Here is a 22,285-nt window from a genome sequence, read left to right on the forward strand (position 1 = left end):
CTATTTTTCTGTTATCAATGTTGAAAGAAGATTAAGGATAAGTCAAGTTTCCGGTAGTTTGCTGGGCTAGAATTTATAAAAAAGCGCAGCCGTCGAATTGGAAACGGTACAGGTGCACAAACCCACCCAAGTTTAACTTAAACATGTTACAATTATACTACATGAATGATCGAAATTTGTATATTATAAGCGCGGGTCAATCATTTATGTGTTGCGCCTTAAGCGTAGATCAATCGTACCCCACTGATTTTCTTGCTGGATCTTTTCAGCGATTCCAATCCGGTAGTAGATTCATTCGCGAAAAGCTGCCCTTAACTTGTTAAGTCTCCTTCGGAGGCGCTCGGACAGATTTTAGCAAATCCCATCCTTACTGGCTGAACCCGTACTCGCCTAACTGTCCTGATGAAACTACAAAAGCCTCCGGGCCACCAGTAAACCTTCCTTCACAAAAAAATAGATCAATCGAATTATAATACAACATAATATCAAATTAATCATCACCGTCTAACGTAATGATATTGTGAATTAATTCCACAGTTTATTTTACAGCAATAAAAAATGGCAGTATACAATTAAACTTTACTGGTACTAAGGGTACTGGTATTAAGGGTGCGTTGTAAGCCTGCACCACCACGGGTGGGTTTGGTTCCTTTTATCCTATTTCTGGAACGAAACAGTTCATTTAATTTTGATGAAAGATAGCACAGCTATTATAAAATATAATTGCGATTTCTATCTCATGTCTCAAGGTGAGGTAACCACTAGGGGTATTAGAGCAAAAAATGCCCCATACGGAATGCTTGTCATTTAATAATTATTCATATAGTCGATGAAGCGATTTACATAATATTTATAGTACCTGCAGTCGATCCTGGCTCCAAAAGAGTTGGTTACAGTGCAACAATATATTAAAATTACATTAAAATTGTCTTTCTATTTTTCGTTTAATAAAATTCAAGGTCGCAAAAAAAAACTCGAGAAGTAATAATGATGTTAAATTTATTGATCGGCGTATATTATTAAGCTTCATGGCATTATGGACTTGTTTAGCTTGTTTTAAGTACTATTGTAAAGTGAATTTCCATTGACAAATCTATATTATAGGTATCTATCGAAATACAGTTCTCTCAACGGACTTTTTACGGTCAGATTAGTACGAGTAGTTATGCATAACCTAAATGTTCATTGTCGCTATGTGAATATAGTCTTGTAATAATTTCAATTTTGCTTACTTACTTACTTTTTTTTTTATTTATTTTTTATTTCCCTTGTAGGCTGACGAGCATACGGCCCACCTGATGGTGAGTGGTTAACGTCGCCCATGGACTTCAGCAATGCCAGGGGCAGAGCCAAGCCGCTGCCTACCAAATTTATTCGTAAATTTATTACTGAAATAAGTCATATTAGTAAGACAGTTTGTGCGGTGTGGTTTTGTTTTTTCCCCTATTTGTCCACTGGTAACCTAAGAGGCCATTCCAGTTACACGCGGGCAGGAGGTTTTGTATTGTTTGAACGAATCATTGAGGGATTAAGATCTTCACGTCCTTACGGATCCATCAGATCCAATAACCCTTGCATTAGACGCCTTCAGCTCTAACACTAGGAGCAGGCTTAGGAACTCCGGTAACCGTACTCGTCGAACTCGGCAAAGAGTTGGACGTGCAACCTAACCTAAATATCAGCCCGCCGAGTTTCTCGCCGGATCTTCTCAGCGGGTCGCGATTCCGATCCGATAGTAGATTCATTCGTGAAGTTACACTTGAGTTTCTCCTTTTGATGCGTTCGGGTAGCTGTTATCAAATCCCACCCCTCTAGGCTGAGCCCTTGCTCGCCCACCTGTCCTGGTGAAAATGGAAAAGTCTCCGGGACACCCTCAATCATAAAAAAGGATTAAGATCGCTTAGCATACGCTGGAAGATGTTTCCAATATTTTTGATGTCTTGATTTTTATGCAGCAGATTATGCCATATACCACTAACAATTTAATAGTGTTGATTACTAATATTAGGAAAACTAATTACGTATGAACAAAATTCATTGAGGAAAAACGACATGAATATTTGTGGCAAATTTAAAAACTATCTTTTTGCATGCGAGAGAGCGTGATACTAATACTGTTGACTGTACAAGTATGTAATTATTAGATGGAATAAACAATATAGGGTGTAGTAATTATTCACGAAGTCAGAATGAAATAATGCTTACTACAAACATGTGCTTCGAATGCACAGCAGTCTTACTTTGACAAATCCATATAAAGAACATTGATTGCAGTTGAACTTCTTAAACGCCTATGCTTGCCGAATTTTAGTTTAGGTGTGATTATAATTTAGTACCTATAAAATGTATTATCTGACGATAAAACGCAAGTATCACATGTTCGCATGATCCGCTGCCGACGACCTTGACAAATCGAGAAATGCACGATTCCGCTGCTGAATACGGTACGGTTCAATGATTTTGTCACAATGCCTGCCGCGGATGTTTAATGATGTTCCAAAGTTAATTTAGAATAACATCTTTTCTTGCTTTAAACCAAAATTTTCGGATGTTTTTTTTGTGAAAATAACCTGAACATGATGATTCATCCGACCGATTTCGGCCATGGCGACCACTTTGACTCCTATCCGTCGGTTTGGAGCTCGTGCGCTCGAATATGGCTTATATAGCCTATCTTCGCGGCAAAACTCCTAGCGCATTGAGGGCACGTAAGCACGCCGTTCTTATAATTATAGGTTATGGCAGCAGGAGGGCGGGCCTTCAACTGGTCGCGTTTGTAATCAAGGTCAGCTTTACGCTCCTATTTTCCTATCCGAAAACAACCTATTTGTCCAAATGAATAATCTATTTGAACTAAAAACTAGAAAGATGTGTGTGATGGTAGGAGCTTGTCTAATACTAGCAAACCCTTTATGTTTTTTTTTATGATTGAGGCTTTACTTGTGGCCTGGAGGCCTTTCCAGTTTCACAAAGATAGGTGGGCAAGCAAAGATACAGCCAGAAAGGGCGGGTGGGATTTGCTAACAGCTACCCGAGCGCCTCCAAGGGAGATCTAACAACTCAAGAGTAGCTGTTTCGCGAATGAATCTACTACCGAATCGGAATCGCGACCCGCTGAGAAGATCCGGTGAGAAACTCAACGGGCTGATGCTTAGGTTGCACATCAAACTCTTTGCCGAGTTCGAAGAGTGCGGTTAATTACCGGGGACCCTTTATCTTAAATGGAACCCCGAGTCATAAGTACGAGTCATACTTTTACTACATTTAAAAAAAATTGAGAAATCAAGGTTTATCTACAGTATCCTGTTTTTCCATTAAAGTACAACGACATAACAATTACATTAAACTATAAGTGAGTATTATTTTAATTAGAAACTCAGACAACGTATGGTTGAAGTATAAAAAAATAGGAATTACTTAAAAACTCGTGTTTTAAAACCTAAGTTTATGTCGTTGTCTAAATGGACTCATAATTACATAAAATAAATTATGTAGAAAGCGCTTTTTCATAAGCCACCTTTTTTTTACCTACCTATGCTGATAGCCTTGAGAGACTATTTCAGCTTCTCCTTGACATGTAAGTGAGTTCACGGGGCTCAAACGGGGAGTGTTGTTAACATTGGCCCTAGCAAGAGCAGTGCTTCGCAGAATCTACCAGCGGATTGGAAGCGCGACCCACTGTGAAGATCCGGCGAGAAACTCAGTGGGCTGTGTCTATAGGTTAAATCACTCGTCGAGTCCTTCGTCGTAAGCGACGGGTTTGACGAGGACGGTGACCGACGCTTGTGGTACCTAAAAGCACCGTTAATGGATCGTACCGTAATGACGTGTTTAAGGCAAAGCCACAAAAGGTACAGCATTGTTTAACGGCCTAACTTAGGATGCTAGTTCTAATTTTATTTGTGTGTAATAGGGTAAATCAAATTCGATGATATTTTTTGCAAACTTAAAACTAATGCATTATTTAAATGTGTCGGGATGAATTTATCGCGCTGTCATTAGAATTTGCTTACTGTGATCTCAATGTATACTTTCTTAATTGCTATAAACCCTAAGTGAATGACCGTTCGTTGAACCTTACACTTATTTAAATAAGGAGATGGTTCTTCAAAGGGCAATTTATCATACAAAAGTTAAGCGTAGTTCTTTTTTACTTTGTTACGAATAATAAATCCTGCTGCACATTGCACAATTTACGTAATGAGAAAACTGGATAAATTGAACTTGAATTTAAATATTTTTTTTAAATTATTATTAGTTTTAAATCGTCCTGATAGTAATCGGAAGTTATTTAGTTTTCAGACAGCAACTTTTAGTGTCCAGCTCATCTCTGCTATTTTATAATAGCAGCTACTATTATATATTTTTTGTGAATTGAAACAAAAAATATTTCATCAAAGTGAACATCATTTATTTTATTTGTTGAAGAAATTCAAAAGCTTGACTCCTAGTTTTAAAACTACATGCAGTAAATAATTTAAATTTATTTGACATTTGAAGACGATGCATAGCATATGTGATGTCAAGCGGCTATTGGAGCCCATAGAGAACAATGTAAATACTCTTTTTTTATGGCTTAGATGGGTGGTCGTGCTCACAGCCTACCTGGTGTTAAGTGGTTACTGGAGCCCATAGACATCCACAACGTAAATGCGTCACCCACCTTGAGATATAAGTTCTAAGGTCTCAAGTATAGTTACAACGGCTGCCCCATCCTTCAAACCGAAACGCATTACTGCTTCACGACAGAAATAGGCAGGATAGATAGGATCTTCTCAGTGGGTCGCGTTTCCGATCCGGTGGTAGATTCTGCGAAGCACGGCTCTTGCCAGGGTTCGTGTGAGCAACATCGTCAGGTTTGAGCCCCATGAGCACACCTACTAATTAAGGTTACGCTAATATGGTCTCCCTAGACCATCAGCTTAGGTAGGGAAAAAGACTGTCGTACAGCACAACATTTGATCGATATTCTGCAACATGCATTGGAATAGAAACTATAATGGACTGTAGAGCTGAATGTGTGATTGCTTCGCGTTGATAATGCTCAGAGCGATGGTACCAAATCTCAGAACAGGTCCAACAAGCAGCAGTTGTATTGGTCATACAACTCAAATGATATAGGAAAAGAAGGTGAGGAAGTTACTACTACAGATGGATGATGGCAAAGTAGTACTAACTCGAAGAGGCCAGGGTTTTCCAGGGCCGCATCTTCTTCAATACCCAAGATCCCTTGTTCCTCAATAGCGTCTTAAATTTAAAACGGTATCTAAACATATGTTTTATTTTAAAACAAACTAAGAATTTTCATTTAGAAAGGTGAAAGAGTATGATAAGTAAAAGGATGATACGTGAGTTATAGAAATAATACAATCAAGAATTTAGTTATCTTCAACTATACTATTCGTATTTTATAATAGTGGACGCAAAAATAGTACAATAAGATTTCTTGTTAATGTCAAGGACGTAACGTGTATTGTATGCGAATTGACATTGAAAAATCTCAAGAAATGTGATGTTTTAAAGATGATGTGTATTTAATGGCGAATGTCAAAATAATTCACTTAGCGCAGCCATAAAGTATTTGTCATCTTATAAACCTTAATTTGTACTTAGGGCATTGAACGTCTCAGACGCGCTAGGAAAGAAAAGAAAGAAATTTTAATGCCGATAGCAGTTTGCAATTCAACGCACATTAAAAAAACCGGTATAGAAAATTAACAGCGGCTGTAAAATAAAACAGAAACGGGATGACCAGTCGCGGGCGCCGGACAGGCGACTCGGATGGCGCCGGTCGCCGCCGGATCCTTAGCGCCTGCATTCACGTACTTTCACAACGTGGATATCACTCCGGTACGCGAGGCTTACTTACCGAACTTACCGTTACGCAAACCACTGAAGTCTCCTGTCTCATTTGAATGCTACTCGCCCGGCTAAGCTGATATGGTCTCTCAAGACCCTCAGCTTAAGCGAGAAAAAATAATCATAATAATAATTTGAATATCATTCGCGTTGCTTACGTCACACGTCAAGGTTCCTGGCTTAAAGTTTGAATTTGTTAAAATAAACTCACTGCACGCATTGCACTTCTATCGTTGCCGTTAAAGAATCGTAATTTATTTAATTAATCATCGGATACAGTAGCTGAGCTACTCGACGTATAATATCAGAGTTGATTTGAAAAATTCTCGTTTTAAAAACATGATAAATAGTCGATATTGAAAAAAATTTTTTTTTTCAATAATTATATACGACGTTTGATAGTTTATTCTAGGATTACAATACTTTACGACCACGTTACCGGTTACAAACATTAAACACGTTTGAATTACACTATAACATGTAACCTAGATTAGAATAGGATTAGTTTATCATATTCAACGGTTGTATTGTGTGCGAACAAAACATAATTTCAGAACCTATTCAAAGCATTTGTTTTTTGTTTGTAAGCAATCTCTACAAGCACAGGTATTTACTGTGCGCTATCTCGCGGAATTCATTCGTAGAACCGGATGGTAAATTATGATCTTCACTCAAACAGCGATTATGCACACAATGCGATGTAGTGCTTCAAAACGATATCACAATGGGAACAACAACAACAATGGATCCTCTGTGACAATGTCGGAGAACACGCCTTTTGTGATACCAAGTTTACACTGTACGCCAGTCACGGCTACAATAAGCTACTACATCACAGTAATTTGGACATTAATTACATGTGATTTCGACGTTAATTACAAGCATTTTATGATTCTGTATGTTGTAGGTATAAGACGTTTCAAAAGCATTTATCCTAACATTTCTACAATTACAATCTAGAGATCTGCTGGTAAAACGTGTTGTGAATTCATAACAGTTGATTCTACCTTCATACCTATTTCCACCGCGAAACGATAAAAAAATTGAAGGTGGAACTACTGCATCTAAAACACATTTACTTATACCACTAATCTCGTTTAAATAAATAATTAAAAATAAACAATAGCTAGTTAGCCTTATTCGCCAACGACACGGCTGTTTATTATTCGAGTAGAAACAAGTCCCTAATCGCGAGGAAACTTCAGCGCACAGCCCTAGCCCTAGGACAGTGGTTCCGAAAATGGCGCATAGACATTAACCCAGCGAAAAGTACTGCGGTACTATTTCAAAGTGGAAACTGCACACGGATTTCCTCCCGGATTAGGAGAAGGATTCTCACACCCCCTATTACCCTCTTTAGCCAACCCATACTCTGGTCCAGAAAGGTCAAGTACCTGGGAGTCACCCTGGATGCATCTATGACATTCCGCCCGCATATAAAATTAGGCCGCGACCGTGCCGCGTTTATTCTCGGTAGACTCTACCCCATGATCTGTAAGCGGAGCAAAATGTCCCTTCGGAACAAGGTGACATTTTACAAACCTTGTCCCTGTCACCTGCCCTAATGAAACTAGAAAGGCCTCCGGGCCACTAATAATCTTACAATCCTAAAAAAAATTGCTAGGAAAAAAAACACGCATTGTCACGCGGCCCCAAATTAGGATTCCTTGTGTTATGGATACCAGAGACTGATATTTAAATATATACAATGAGCACCCAGACAAAGAGCAATAAACCTGTTCATCACTGGAATATTTGCCCAACTTGGGAATCGAACCCACGACCCTCAGCGCATCAGTCAGGGACGCTAACTATTGCACCACCGAGTCAGTCGTTTACCAATAAACGTTACTTTACTGGGATTGTAACACCTGTTTGACGTATTCTTCACATTAATTATACAATTAGAATAGAATAATAATTAATCTCTAGAATACCTTCAAGCCATCAAGCATAGCAGTAACTGTTCAAATTCAAATGTACTCGTCAAACAGGTATTAATTGTTACTCCGAAACAACGCTACGAATATACAAACACAATCATCAACAAATATTCATCGACCGACCTTTACGACGTTTTGAGGTCAAGCAAGAACCCAGAACACATTGAAACCGTGATGGAGTGAGATGTTGATCTTGGTGTCATCGTCGGATACTGAGGCTTGAGGCCACGTCTGTACATTTACACGTTATTTTGCAATAATATTCTTTCGGTTTCTGAGAATACACATCTAATTTACTTCCATTCAATCTTGAACTTAAGACCTTGTACACATAACTACTAATTAGATTTTAGATTTAGTAATTTTGTCGTGCGTCACCTATAGCGAATATTGATTTGGTTCGATTAAATCCACCATCGTCTTGATTCTCGCTTAACTGGTTCGAGCTCTCAATACGTCAAGAATCGCCTTTCGCTTTCGCTTCTTTTAATTTGTTTTTAATCTCTGTACCTCTTAGTTATATGGAACAAATGCTCTGTAGGTACGGTGCAACGAACCGGTGGCCGGTGTTTGTCAACTGGCTGGTCGATATTGACATTGTATTCGAAAGTTTATTTTCCGCGTGCAGTTACAGGTTTTGCGCGAGGTCGCGCATTCTTAACAATTGCGACGTCATCTATTTACTGAAGCTAAAGCACATGTCGGTTTCCGTATTTCGGAATAGACATAGTTGTTCAAAGTTGTTTATTAATTATTCATCTCGACCAGCCGTTTCGCTAGCCGCATTTTCGAATCATGACGTACGCAGGCTCTGTTGTCGAGAATAGTGTTGCGCAAAAAATGGAAGAAAAGTTTTATTTTACATTACCTCAAACGAATGAGTTACTTATTTTAATCTAGATAAAAATATTCACATTAATAATATTATTTGGTTAATAAATTGCAAAATTCTATATCGCATACAGTGATACCTTTTGATATCATTATTGATAATTAAATAACTTTAACGGAGATTGAGATTATATATTGAATTAGACATTATGTTATAGTGAAAAATAAGGATTATGACTGATTAAGTAATATGTATATAACTTAAAATAAAACTGCAACAAGTAAATTATTTTATTCGCACAGCTGTTAATTATTAATTTTGTATTCATACGATAAATTAAGAATCAGGAAGAAAATTATTGTTCCGTACAGTGGTACTTTTTTTCCCTACCTATGCTGATAGCCTTGAGAGGCTATTTCAGCTTCACCTTAGCGTGTAGGTGAGCTCTCGGGGCTCAAACCCGAAGTGTTGCTAACACTGGCCCTAGCAAGAGCCGCACTTCGCAGAATCTACCACCGGATCGGAGACGCGACCCACTGAAAAGATCCGGCGAGAAACTCAGTGGGCTGCGTCTATGGGTTAATTTACTCATCGAGCCCTTCGTCACAGGCAACGGGTTCGGCGCGGACGGTGACCGGTGCTTGAGGTACCTAAAAGTACCGTTAATACGGGTCCCGTAATGACGTCTTTAGGGCGACATCGACTGTTTACCATTCGGTCCACAGGATCGGGTATGTCGGAAAATTTAAAAGTACTTAACGTTTGATTTCAATAATGTGTTTCTCAGATCTGGTGCCGGCGCGATTCAACATTGCACTGATGATGTTCTTCGCGTGTTGGGTGAATTATATGATGAGGGTGAATATGAGCGTGAACATCATCGCCATGGTCCCCGATTTATCTACAACAACATCGTAAGTTTCATAGTTTTATTTATTTTTAAGCTTAATAATCTCTTTGGTAAACATGTGTCTATAGATCTATTAAATACACTTTATAAGGTAACAAACTCCAACTCAAACTTCAACAAAATCGGACAGTTAAATATTTAAAAAAAAATCAATAGTGATTTTTTTGCACCATAGGATGTCCTGAGCATCGCGATATCATGTAATTTTTCAAACGATTTTTGAAGACTCTTCAGCGGTAGGAAGAGGCTTGGTTGTCCCACGGGTACAAAAATAGATGTGTGATTGTTTTAATTCCGTCGTGTGAAACCGGGGCGAGCCGCTAGTGCAGTCAAATGATTTGAAGTACTTAATAGATAGCCTTCCTAACAAAAATAGTATTGTTTTTTTGTTAACGAAAGAGATAAAATACCACATTTTCTTCGTTTTTTGTATTTTCATAATAATATCAATATGACGTTATTAAGAAAATCATTAATTAATAAGTTAATCAAAAATCTTATAACCAAAAACCATTATTTATAATCCTTATATTTTAATTTTGACGTATTATTTATTATTTCCAGAATATAATTGAAAAGCTTTTTATATTGATTCAATGTTCTTTTTTTGCCCTTGTTAACAGACGAGTGTACTGCTCACCTGATGGTGAGTGTTTGTTTACCGTCACCCATAGACGTCAGCAATGCCAAGAACAGACTAAGCCGCTGTCTACAGTCAAACTATATAAATGAGTTATTAGGTGCAGGTGTGTATATGTAACTAGTCAGGTCATAAGTATTGTCACACAGTAAAAACTTTTCTTTTAGAATGCTGGCCACAAAAAAGTTTATTGAATTCGAATTTCGAATTGTTCATGAAAATAAAAATGTATACTTTTAGAATTTTACTCATTTTTAAATATGGAGTGGACGCTTAAAGAAGACCGTGTTGCAGTTATTGCGTTGCATCGTTGCGGTTACGCGCCAATTCAAATTTTTAACATACTGAAAAATTTGAATATAACCAAAAGATTCGTTTATCGTACCATCAAACGATACAATGAAGACTCTAGTGTAGATGACAGGTCAAAAAGTGGTCGCCCTCAGTCTGTTAGGACTCCAGCAGTGATAAAAGCTGTGAAGGCGCGAATTCAAAGAATTCCCAAACGTAAGAAGAAACTGTTGGCCCTTCAGATGGGGTTAAGCAGAACCACGGTGAAAAGGGTGTTAAATGAAGACTTAGGGCTTCGGGCATATCGAAGAAAAACAGGACATCGTTTGAATGCTCGTCTAATGGACCTGAGACTGAAGAGATGCCACGCTTTGTTGAAGCGGTACGCGGGAAAAAAATATCGGGAAATTCTTTTTTCGGATGAAAAAATTTTTACCGTAGAAGAGAGCTACAACAAACAAAATGATAAGGTGTACGCACACAGTAGTGAAGAAGCGAGCAACCGTATTCCGCGTGTCCAACGAGGTCATTTTCCATCCTCGCTCATGGTATGGTTGGGAGTTTCTTATTGGGGCTTAACAGAGGTACATTTTTGTGAGAAAGGTGTAAAACCGAATGCAGTTGTGTATCAAAATACAGTCCTGACGAACCTTGTGGAACCTGCTTCTCATACCATGTTCAATAACAGGCACTGGGTATTCCAACAAGATTCGGCGCCAGCTCATAGAGCGAAGAGCACACAAGACTGGCTGGCGGCGCGTGAAATCGACTTCATCCGGCACGAAGACTGGCCCTCCTCCAGTCCAGATTTGAATCCGTTAGATTACAAGATATGGCAACACTTGGAGGAAAAGGCGTGCTCAAATCCTCATCCCAATTTGGAATCACTCAAGACATCCTTGATTAAGGCAGCCGCCGATATTGACATGGACCTCGTTCGTGCTGCGATAGACGACTGGCCGCGCAGATTGAAGGCCTGTATTCAAAATCACGGAGGTCATTTTGAATAAACTTTAGTGTCATAAGAATCTATGTTTTGTTAAGTTCATTTTGGTATATGAATGGTTACATAATGAATAAACTTGTTTCAATTATTTTACATTAAACATGTGACAGAATTTATGACCTGACTAGGTATACGTGTTAACAATTGTTTGGGATTCAAAACAAAATAAAATTAAGCTGTAAAACCATCATAAAAATGTAAGCTGTAAAGAAAAACAATAACTAAAAGTGAAATGAATTATGTTTGCCATAATAATTATGATTAAAACGAAAATGCGGTCAAAGCAACACGCAACTATGACTTGACTCGAATGCTAGAGATTTCTAGATTTACTCAGCGTTTCGTTAGAGAATACTTAATTAAAGGACTTTGCTTGTTTGTATTAATAAATAAAAGTAAAGTTTTGAGTGCCCCTTTACGAATAAAAATCACATATGTATATAATAATATATGACTTTAATGCATTAAAGTTTTGTTTTGTAGTATTTCCGTCGGTTTTCCGAAGTCGTAGATTTAATTAAAACGGCTTAATTTTTTAATTTATTATTCTATTTTACCCGTCTTTTATTATTATAATTATTAACTCTATAATACTATTTAAAGAGTGTAATAAAATATACAGTATTTAAAGATAGAAATAAGTAATAATAATATAAAATAAATAAATGATTTTAATTAATTTTACAACTATGTTTTGATGCCATTTGCATTAAATTATTTCATTCATGTCTCAATGGTCGGTGGCATTTGGTTAACGTCAGATGAGCTACGAATTCGTTCCCCGACAAACGCAATAAAAAAAAGATATGATTTGTTGCTGATAAAAAGAATAACTTAGACATTGTTCTTTTGTTTTTTAGAATACTGGTTTTTAGAGAATTTTAGTGACGTCTTAAATACCGGGTTTCTTTAATTTTTATTACCCGTTAAAAACAATCACGTGGTAAATTTGCTTTGAACGTTTTCCTGGTTGTGAAATATACACATGTATTCTTCATCTTGAATCCCGTGTCAAAATGATTGAGAATAAAATGAATAAGAAATGACCAAAAAATATGAACTTTTTAAAGCAAATACACATAAATGTTTTGACCAATTAATAACTCAAAGTATTTGAGTATTAACAATCGAAAAATCTTATTCTGCAAATAACTAATAATTTAACTTCACAAAATAAAGTTTTCTGAGAATTATCATTTATAATTCCATTGTGTAAGGAACATTTAAAAAAATTGTCGTTGACATGTTTGTTTACGTGTATTTAAAGTAATTAGTATTGTTGTTTGATACACATGATCGTCCGTCCGCCTGTTCTTTGTTTGGCAATTCTTACAAAAATAAACGAAAGTGAAGTGGAACAAATTATTCTTCTTTTATGTTAAATTAGTGTATATAAAGTACAAGGCAGTATTTTTTCTGAGCTAAGGGTATATTCAATACATCTTAAATGAATATTTCATATTCTTTAGTATCATATTGATGCAGATGATGCACCTATTATAAAACTCATTTGGGACTAAAATATAAATTTGTTAAGAAAATAAATACATATTTCATTAAAACTAATTTGATGGTAGAAGTAGTTTGAACAATTTCCACGACACGCGAAAACCGAAAAAATACTGAAATAAATATTAAGTGTACATTGTATACTGAAAGGTATATCGTGTCAATAAAAATATACTAAGTATTTTTTATTAACTTGGTAAACGTAGGATGTGGATTAAATTTAATTGTTGCCCATATTGTTAACAATGTAAATATACATACCGATGTTGTTTAAAGACTGCCAATTTTAGGTTGCCAGTTTAGATGTTATATATTATTAGTAAAATTCCATGGGACTCTGAGTAGGAAGTGTTAGTATTGCCATAATAAAATTCGACACAATCAGTGGCTACAGCCAAAATATGCCTACATTCGTAATACAAAGTATTGGATTATCAAACGCAAAGTAATTGAGTAAACTTAATCAATATCACTTATGAATACTCAAAACAAGATCTCGATCGAAACATGTTAATGTCCCGTAATCAAACGTAACAGTCATTGAGATATTTGAGTGAGGTTTGTTATGATTGTTCGCAGAGTGAAAAGCGAATGCAAGGCCTTATTAGCCAATGACAGCTTGACGTACAACACAACCGTGGTGACGAAGCATAACCTGCGACAGGTACGTTTGCAATTAAATTACGTCTTTATTTACTTCTGATATGGAAGTATTCGATTTGAAAATCGCACAAAGATGAATTAAGATTTAAATGAAATGCACAAGATAATGAATAATAAGAAAATTGTTCAATAATTCGCGTTACAGTGTTTTGGTGTTTTAATTTGAAAACTGTAAGCAAAAGATGGCTCTTTTGACCTGTGTTCGTAAAATGCTTAGGATAAAACGCAAAACAATAGTTTCAGTTCTTGTAAAAATATTTGCAATCGGAGTAACCTTAGAGGTTAGAGTCGATAGAGACTACATCATAACAGCAATTACTGAAGTGTTTGTTTTACACTGTTCGTAGAAATAAATTTAGTCGGAAATAAGGTGTGAAAGACCTCTCAGTTCTTTGCACAATTGTTATATTCCTTTACATGAAATAACATAATATGAATCGTAACGCAAGTGTGTCCTCAAAACGACTTGTGCCAATTCTGAAATAATTATGATCGTATTCAATTCTTTTCTTTAAAGTTAGTTGTGATATTTTTTGCAATTTCTTATTTTATAAAAGGTTGACGTATATCCCGCTAAATTCAATTATTATGATAAGGGCTTTATGGAAGGACGAGGCTTTTTGATTCTCGGCGAGCTGTCCAAAGGAAACAATCATAAGTATATGATGTAGTTGAAGTATCACGTGAAACAATCCAATGCGTAAAACTACTCAATCTCTACAAATAACGCCATCTTGGTCTCCTTAAAAACTTTATTGCAAAGACAAAGAGTCCATTCGCTATTTATACCTACATAAATGGTTAATGTAAATGATGAAAAACCTACGCTCTATTGTTTTTTTTTTGTATAATCGTACTGGTGTAATGTTCGTGGGAAAAAACCATCTAAATGTTATTATTTAAATGTGATTTAAGGTATATAGTTTTTTTGTTCGTTAGAACTTGTTTTATTGAAAGTTACGACGATTATAAAAAAATGTTTAATTGAATTCGGTTCATCATTTTACAATTTTATACTCTGTGTATTTCCTACTATGCATTCATTCGATCATCAAGACGACTTCAATTCGTAAGTATCAAAAGGAAGTGTCACAACGCTACTTCGACAAAGCGGCGAGTCACGATAACCCTCTTATCGTGGCCGTCACTAGTTACATATCCCACTCTGGCGACGGCGGCTTATGGTTTATGGGATCCGCCAAACCCACTCTCGAACTCGTTGTTTAAGATGAAAAATACGACGATCGAAATACCCATAGCCATAGCGTAGGTGGCCCTTTAACTACCAGAGAAAAGTTAGGGAAAAAAGTGCATTCTCGGACCGTACCCATCAACGGTACGGTTTCCTGAATTTGTGCCCACTGATGTGTACCATGGATTAGTAATGCGAGCATTTAAATAGTTTATAAAAATCTGGGATTTTATTGATTACATAATACATTTTGTTTGTTGCAAAAATTCATTGAATTTAATTCAGTAAGTAGGAAATAGCTGATTAAGTACCGAAACTAATGTCTTTTGTTTTTACGATGCAGCCAAAAGACGTTGTGACCTTCACGTGGACAACACAAGAACAGGCCTACGTGTTATCCGGCTACTTCTGGGGTTATGCCATCACTAGCGTGTTCAGTGGAACTGCAGCTGAATTCTGGGGACCAAGAAAGCTGGTCTTCACCACGATGCTGATCAGCGCATTATTGACGATTCTCAGTCCACAAGCAGCTCGGCTACATTACATGATGTTGGTAGCTCTGCGATTTATAATCGGACTGGCAGGGGTAATTTTTTCAGAGTATTTTTTAATTAAGATGTCACAAGGAATTTTACTGTTTTTTTTGTTCGGCTACAGTAGATTTGATAATAGCATAAGTTAAGTATTACAGATATGAAATATTTGTATTTTTTTGTCGCAGTAGTCCAGCTAAATTTCCTTTTAGATACAAAAACTGCGCACTTCGTTTCACGATAATACGTCTTTTAAACACTATGAAATTATTCTCTTTCTTAATCAATAAAGATTAATTTTCTAAATAAGTATAAGAAATTTTTACGTTAATTACGAATGAAAATGTATCTCGGAAATACTCGGAAGAATGTTTTATGCTGATGCAACAATATTACACTAGAATTATATTCCAACTTAATGTTTATTTATGATTACTTGGTATGGTACTTGGTGGAATGGTACATATCGTAAATGTTATGCCTTGATTGTTTTTTTTTTCATACCTCAATTCCGCTTCGCTATACATTGAGACAAACAAAAATATCGCTAAAAGAAACTGAAGTTTCGGTTTTGAATAATTTACATCATAAACATTACGTATTGGACTGAAAACAGAAATATATACAGTCAAACCTGGATAAGCGAGAGTTCAAGGGAGCACAATCTCATTCTCGCTTATAGAGGTTTCTCACTAACCCGAGTTTCTCGCTAATGCACCCTCTGAATTTCATTTCGCGATTTTCCGGATTCAAACGCATTCACTATTTTAAGTTTATCACTGAAAGACAGTACTTTAATTTTCCGTTTTGACATGATACAGAACAGAATTTTCCTTCGCAATTGGTAAACGATAAACTGAGTAAGTCCGACAAACAGGACGCGTATCCATTCAAAAATAATGCAACAAAATAACAACGTTATTTGGTTCCACGACATAGAATGGGTTCAATATTGACGAGAAAACAATACAAAAACAACGGTAGGAAGTTCCATGAAAGTTAAGAATGAGTCATAAAATAGTAGATGTTAAATTTGTAATTTGTTTTGTCATTTGTTCCTCCTAAATAATATAAAAAAATAAAGCTCGACTGTCGCTTATAGAGGTATAGATAAGTAGCAGTCTCACTTACGGAGGTTCATAAGAGAAAAACGACTCTCTCTTACAGAGGTTTCTGTTTCTCGCTAATAGAGGTTTTGGGAGCTTAAAATGACGGGTCCTGGCTATTACTCTCACTTATAGAGTTTTCTCACTTATCCAGTTCTCACTTACCCAGGTTTGACTGTATTTTAAATAAACCAATGGACTCGTAGAATTTTGATTACTTGATTATCATAGAATTTTTATTCTCGTAATTTTGATTAATTAGTAAAATCGTCAATTTCAGACTTGACCATTTGTCTTGTTAAATGGAAAAAAGGAAAATTTTCTCTTGTGTTTGTTTTTATTTCAACAATAGGTTTTTTTTTTAATCAAATATTTGTAAGACGATATTGAAAAACGCTATTGGGATTTGTTTTGTTTGAAACAGGGTTTTTTGTTCCCGTCCCTTCATGCTCTGCTTGCTCACTGGGCCCCGCCGGCCGAGAAGGGCAAATTTGTTAGTGGTTTGCTGGGCGGAGCCATCGGTACTGTGGTCACGTGGTCACTCACAGGACCATTGATTGAAAACTTTGGATGGGACTATGCGTTCTACGTACCAGGTATACAAGAGATTGAGATTTAAGTTCTTTTTTTTAAATTTTGGCTAAGCATATTTTTTGTAATTACACGAATTAATGTTATGACTTAAATATAATTGACTTAATCTTTATAGACGCTTATCGTAATTTAATCTACTCTTTAATGCTAAGTGAGTCATGAATTCGCATATTTTTCGCATCTTTTCAAATTGTTAACGAGAAAATACATAGGTTTTAAATTTTTGTCTAATTCGGTGAAGTTATTGTTTTTTCTTGCAGTTCTCAATTGATCTGATAAAAATTAAAATAATAGACACGTTTGAAGCACGTTTGAACCTCCCCGAGCACAATTTACTGTTCAAATAAATTAGCTTTCTTACACTTATTTGCATTCTACGGTAGTTTAAAACTCCAGATTTCTACATAGCTAATTGACGCGTGATGTGTTTACGGTGCTACAATTTGTTATGGCTGCGAACGAACCAATACTCTTATCAGACGTGTTAAGGAATTTCTCATTGGAATACGCAACATGTAGTTTCACGATAATTGTTGCGTTTCGGTTAAAAACGAATCTTTGTTACTTTATATAGGCTTAAAATATTTGTTTTTTTCCTCCCCTACCTAATCTAAGTCTTGAGAGGCTATTTCAGCGTAAACTTAACTAGTAAGTGAGTTCACGGGGCTCAAACCGGTGTTAAATATTTGGAATTAAAAACTACAGCACAGAAAATATATTTATGGTTAGTAGTGTATAACAAAGACTTATCCTTGGAATGGAACGAATTTTTCGAATTAATTTTAATGCATTTGAACCACCTGTATCTTTAGTACAAAAACGATATAGAAGACCAAAATTTATTGAAATAAATAAATAATAAAACTGTCAATATTGTTCCCTGATTGTCTTCATTGGCAATTAACATTTCGTAGTCGATAGGTCTAATAAGAGGTCTAATTAATAACAAAAACTTATTAGGTTTCACCAATTCTATGAAGCCGCTAAGTAATAATATCATTTCTTACATTTGTGTACCGTCAATTTCATTCGGGTTCAAACTTGACTCAGAATTTGAGTGAAATTGAAAAATGTTTTTATTAAATGGGAAGATGAACGTGCTGAAACACTTATACAAAATTTATGTAATAGGATGTATAGTGGGATCACATAATAATGTACTATGTTTTCTAATGATTTTGTACAGAAACAACATCAACTTACCATTGTAATCATAATAATTTACGACTCATTGTATCACTCATCGAATCAAATTCACGAAGCTTGTTTCTGATATGAAAGTACGATTGAGAATCTTATAAGTAAGTAAGATATATATATATATAAATATACCAAGATACATCTGCAATATTAACGGTAGGATTAATAAATTTCGGTATACGATCGTCGGTTCACAAAACGATTTTTTTGGTTAATTATTTTTCAAACAATAAAACTAATGTATTTTTCAGGTATTATCGCAATTGTATGGTGCGTTTTTTGGTGGTTCTTGGTATACGATTCGCCAGTACAACATCCACGTATTTCGGAAACAGAGAAGCAGTACATTTTAGAAGCCCTCGGCGATAAAGTACAGCACAGTTCGAAAGACTCAAAGGTAAATCAGCGGTTAAATAAAAATCAGTATAATATAATCAATCGATAATTTATTTGGTAAATCATAGTTTTGCACACTTTAACGAAACTGAATGCCAAATATCTTCAACTAAAATACTAATTCCGATCGAAAACCGAATGCGACACAGTAGCCGGGGTCATTGACTAACAAGGTCAATAGTTATAAATTATCTTACAACAGATATAAACCTCAACAGAGTTGCATGATACAAACAAAAAAAAAAAAATTTGACAACTATACATTTTTAATTACTCAATGTTTTTTGAAAATATAAATCTGTTGACGTTATGTTAGAATTATATACACATATTTGTATTGAAACAATTTGTTTACCGCAGCTATTTATTTATCTTATTTCCAGTCAATGATTGTCTGTTTTACATGTATCTGTGTAAAAAAATATTTCTACAATAATTAAACTACTACTTTTAAACGTACTCGTCAAACTTGGCAAAGAGTTTGAGGTGCAACCCAATCCATACAACAGCCCGCTGAGTTTCTCGCCGGATCTTCTCAACGGATCGTGATTCCAATCCGGTAGTAATACATTCACGAAGTAGCTGCCTTTGAGCGGTTAGGTCTTCTTCGGAGGCACTCGGGCAGCTGTTAGCAAATCCCACCGCTCCTGGCTGAGCTTATGCTCGCCCACCTATCCTGGAAAGGACTTCGGGCCACCAGTAATAACTCCTACATAAAAAAGAATTACAATATACTCTATCGGTATTTTTAAGTGTTTTGTTTTAGATATTAGCTCTGTTTTTTTTTCTTTATTTTGAAAAGTGTTAATTCAAAATCGGTGTTATATTTAGTATTATTAGTGTTGATAAAAATAATAGTTTAAAAAAATTAAAAAACACGCTTTATATAATCTAAAATTCAACTAAAAATCGAAAATAAATTTCAATAAATTTAAATTGGAAATAGTGTAAAATATATTTTATTGTAAAAAAAGCGTGGGGTGCATGTTGCTATTTGTTATAGTTAAATATTTTTCTGACAGATATAAGTAGAAGAATTATTATTTCAATAATAATATCTTAAAAAGGTAAAAATATTTCAATTTAAATATATTAAAATTTATTTTCTATTTTTTAGTTGGATTTTATATAAAGCGTGTTTTTTTAAATAATTATTTATTTTTCATTTTTTAGTTAAATTTTCTATAAAAGTGTATTTTTAAAACTATTAAGTACTTTAACATCAATTCCTGCCTTATCGACTATAGATAAAAATTATATAAATTGGCAAAAATCTTATTTTGCAAATTGAATAATGGAATAATCTTATCAAATTAGTGTATTGTCATCGGTCCTCGATAAATCTACAAAGTTTGAATGAAATCTGGCCGTTTAAAGTGGGTCAAAATCGCGTCTAAAGGAGTCAGTTACAAACATGCAATCATACAAGTGAAGCTAATATAAAGCGTGTAAAAAGTGAAATTGGTGTCCCTTAACATTACTAATGCATTATTAGATGGATTGTTGATATTGTCATCAATAGTATGGATGAAATTACATGAAAAGTAGCTACTGATGTATATATCTTTGTTTGCAAAACAAAACATTAGACCTTGTAATTTGTCATATAACATAATTTAAATAAAACATTCATGATTGAGATAGCCTAGCCGCTTACAGATAGAATTTTGAGCACGTTAAAGAAACATGTATTTCGTGATCGTTTTGGCAAATAACACGTGAATTCTTCTTGATCATTCTTCTTGATAATATCATTTATAACATAAAAACAGGATAAAACACAGAAAACATTACGAAAAGAATTTTAGAATAATATTTGTGTAAGTCTTTTTTTATTCGTCTGCTCTGATATCTATTTTATGCTATCTAAACTATACATACAAAGGACTGGGTTAGCATTTTGTACAATCGTTGTTGATTTTTATTATTATAATTATTTTATTTTTATTATTATTATTTTACATTATTATTATTTTATTTTTTTATTTTACATTGACAGTTTCTGGCATACCATCAATGATTGATGATCATGCGCGAGACAAATAAATCAATTTCAATGACAATTTCCACTGAATACCACCCGTAGACCCTTTTATACGTCATGATAATCGCCTTATCGTTGCCGCCGCTGACTACTCTCCGAATCCTGATCATGCAGGAGCCAGTCACCGTCGACGCCCTAGACACGTCCTTACGGATCCATCAGATCCAATAACCTTTGCATTAGATGCCTTCAGCTCTAATACTAGGGGCAGGCTTAGGGACCCCGGTAACCGTACTCGTCGAACTCGACAAAGAGGTCGACGTGCAACCTAACCCATGCATCAGCCCGCTGAGTTTCTCGCCGGATCTTCTCAGCGGGTCGCGATTCCGATCCGGTAGTAGATTCATTCGCGAAACAATTGCTCTTGAGTTGTTAGGTCTCCTTCGGAGGCGTTCGGGCAGTTGTTAGCAAATCCCACCCCTCTTGGCTGAGCCTTTGCTCGCCCACCTGTCCTGGTGAAACTGGAAAGGCCTTCGGGCCACCAGTAAACTTTCAACTATAAAAAAAAAAAAAAAAAAAAAACCCTTTTATAAGCACAGTTTTTTTCAACAGTTCGTACCACCGTTTAAGAAAATCTTTACATCGTTCCCCTTTTTGGCAATGGTGATCCTGCATTACGGCAACAATTGGGGCTTGTATTTCGTGATGACTGCAGCGCCTAAGTTCGTCTCCAGCGCTTTAGGCTTTAACTTGACGTCGACCGGAACTTTGTCCTCGCTACCGTATCTAGCAAGAATGTGCTTCTCACTCGTTTTCGGAGCTATTGGAGACAGGTAATACCAAAACAGTCTTATTTAAAGTTTGTTTTGATATGTACGTATGTTGTATATGTTTGTTACCTTTATTAAGCACTAGCGACCCGCCCTCGCTTCGCTTCGGAAACTATAATTTATTATTGATTTCTCCACTATTTAATTGATGTTATTATACACATAAACCTTCCTCTTCAATCAATCTATATATTAAAAAAATCCGCATCAAAATCCGTTGCGTAGTTTTAAAGATTTAAGCATACATAGGGACAGATATAGGGACAGAGAAAGCGACTTTGTTTTATACTATGTAGCACGAAGTAGTGAAATCTGACCTGCTTTGTTGGCCGATCTTTGATTTGATGGTAGCGATCCTTCTCACAGGATCGCGCGCTAAGCCAATTTGAATATTTCCTGAAAGATTTATCGCAATCGGTCTAGTCTAGTCGTTTCGGATTTTTGCTTTTACAAAGAAGATACACAAACACATAGACTTTTATACATTTAGATTAATAGCACTAGTATGTGTCATCGATCCCGTCGAACCCGTCGCTTGCGACGAAGGACTCGGCGAAAAAATTAACCCTCAGACACAGCCCGCTGAGTTTCTCGCCGGATCTTCTCAGTGGGTCGCGTTTCTGATCCGCTGGTAGGTTCTGCGAAGCACGGCTCTTGCTAGGGTTCGTGTTAGCAACGTCGTCAGGTTTGAGCCCCGTGAGCTCACCTACTAGTTAAGGTTACGCTGAAATAGCCTCTCAAGGCTCTCAGCTTAGGTAGGAAAAAAAAAAACTAGTATAAATTTGAATTACTATCTT

General features: G+C 35.8%; 1 protein-coding gene across 1 annotated transcript in view; it reads left to right on the forward strand.

The window, feature by feature from the left end:
• Window positions 1-22,285, forward strand: part of LOC114245102 (putative transporter slc-17.2) — a 29,435-nt gene that overhangs the window by 3,183 nt on the left and 3,967 nt on the right. Inside the window, exons 2-7 of the mRNA XM_028177113.2 lie at window positions 9,422-9,548; window positions 13,570-13,654; window positions 15,189-15,431; window positions 16,909-17,080; window positions 18,530-18,675; window positions 21,271-21,491. Of these exons, the coding sequence (XP_028032914.2) occupies window positions 9,422-9,548; window positions 13,570-13,654; window positions 15,189-15,431; window positions 16,909-17,080; window positions 18,530-18,675; window positions 21,271-21,491 (994 nt within the window). The remainder of the gene's footprint in view (window positions 1-9,421; window positions 9,549-13,569; window positions 13,655-15,188; window positions 15,432-16,908; window positions 17,081-18,529; window positions 18,676-21,270; window positions 21,492-22,285) is intronic.

This window comes from Bombyx mandarina, chromosome 03 (genome assembly GCF_030267445.1).
Source record: "Bombyx mandarina strain Sakado chromosome 03, ASM3026744v2".
NCBI classification, from domain to species: domain Eukaryota; kingdom Metazoa; phylum Arthropoda; class Insecta; order Lepidoptera; family Bombycidae; genus Bombyx; species Bombyx mandarina.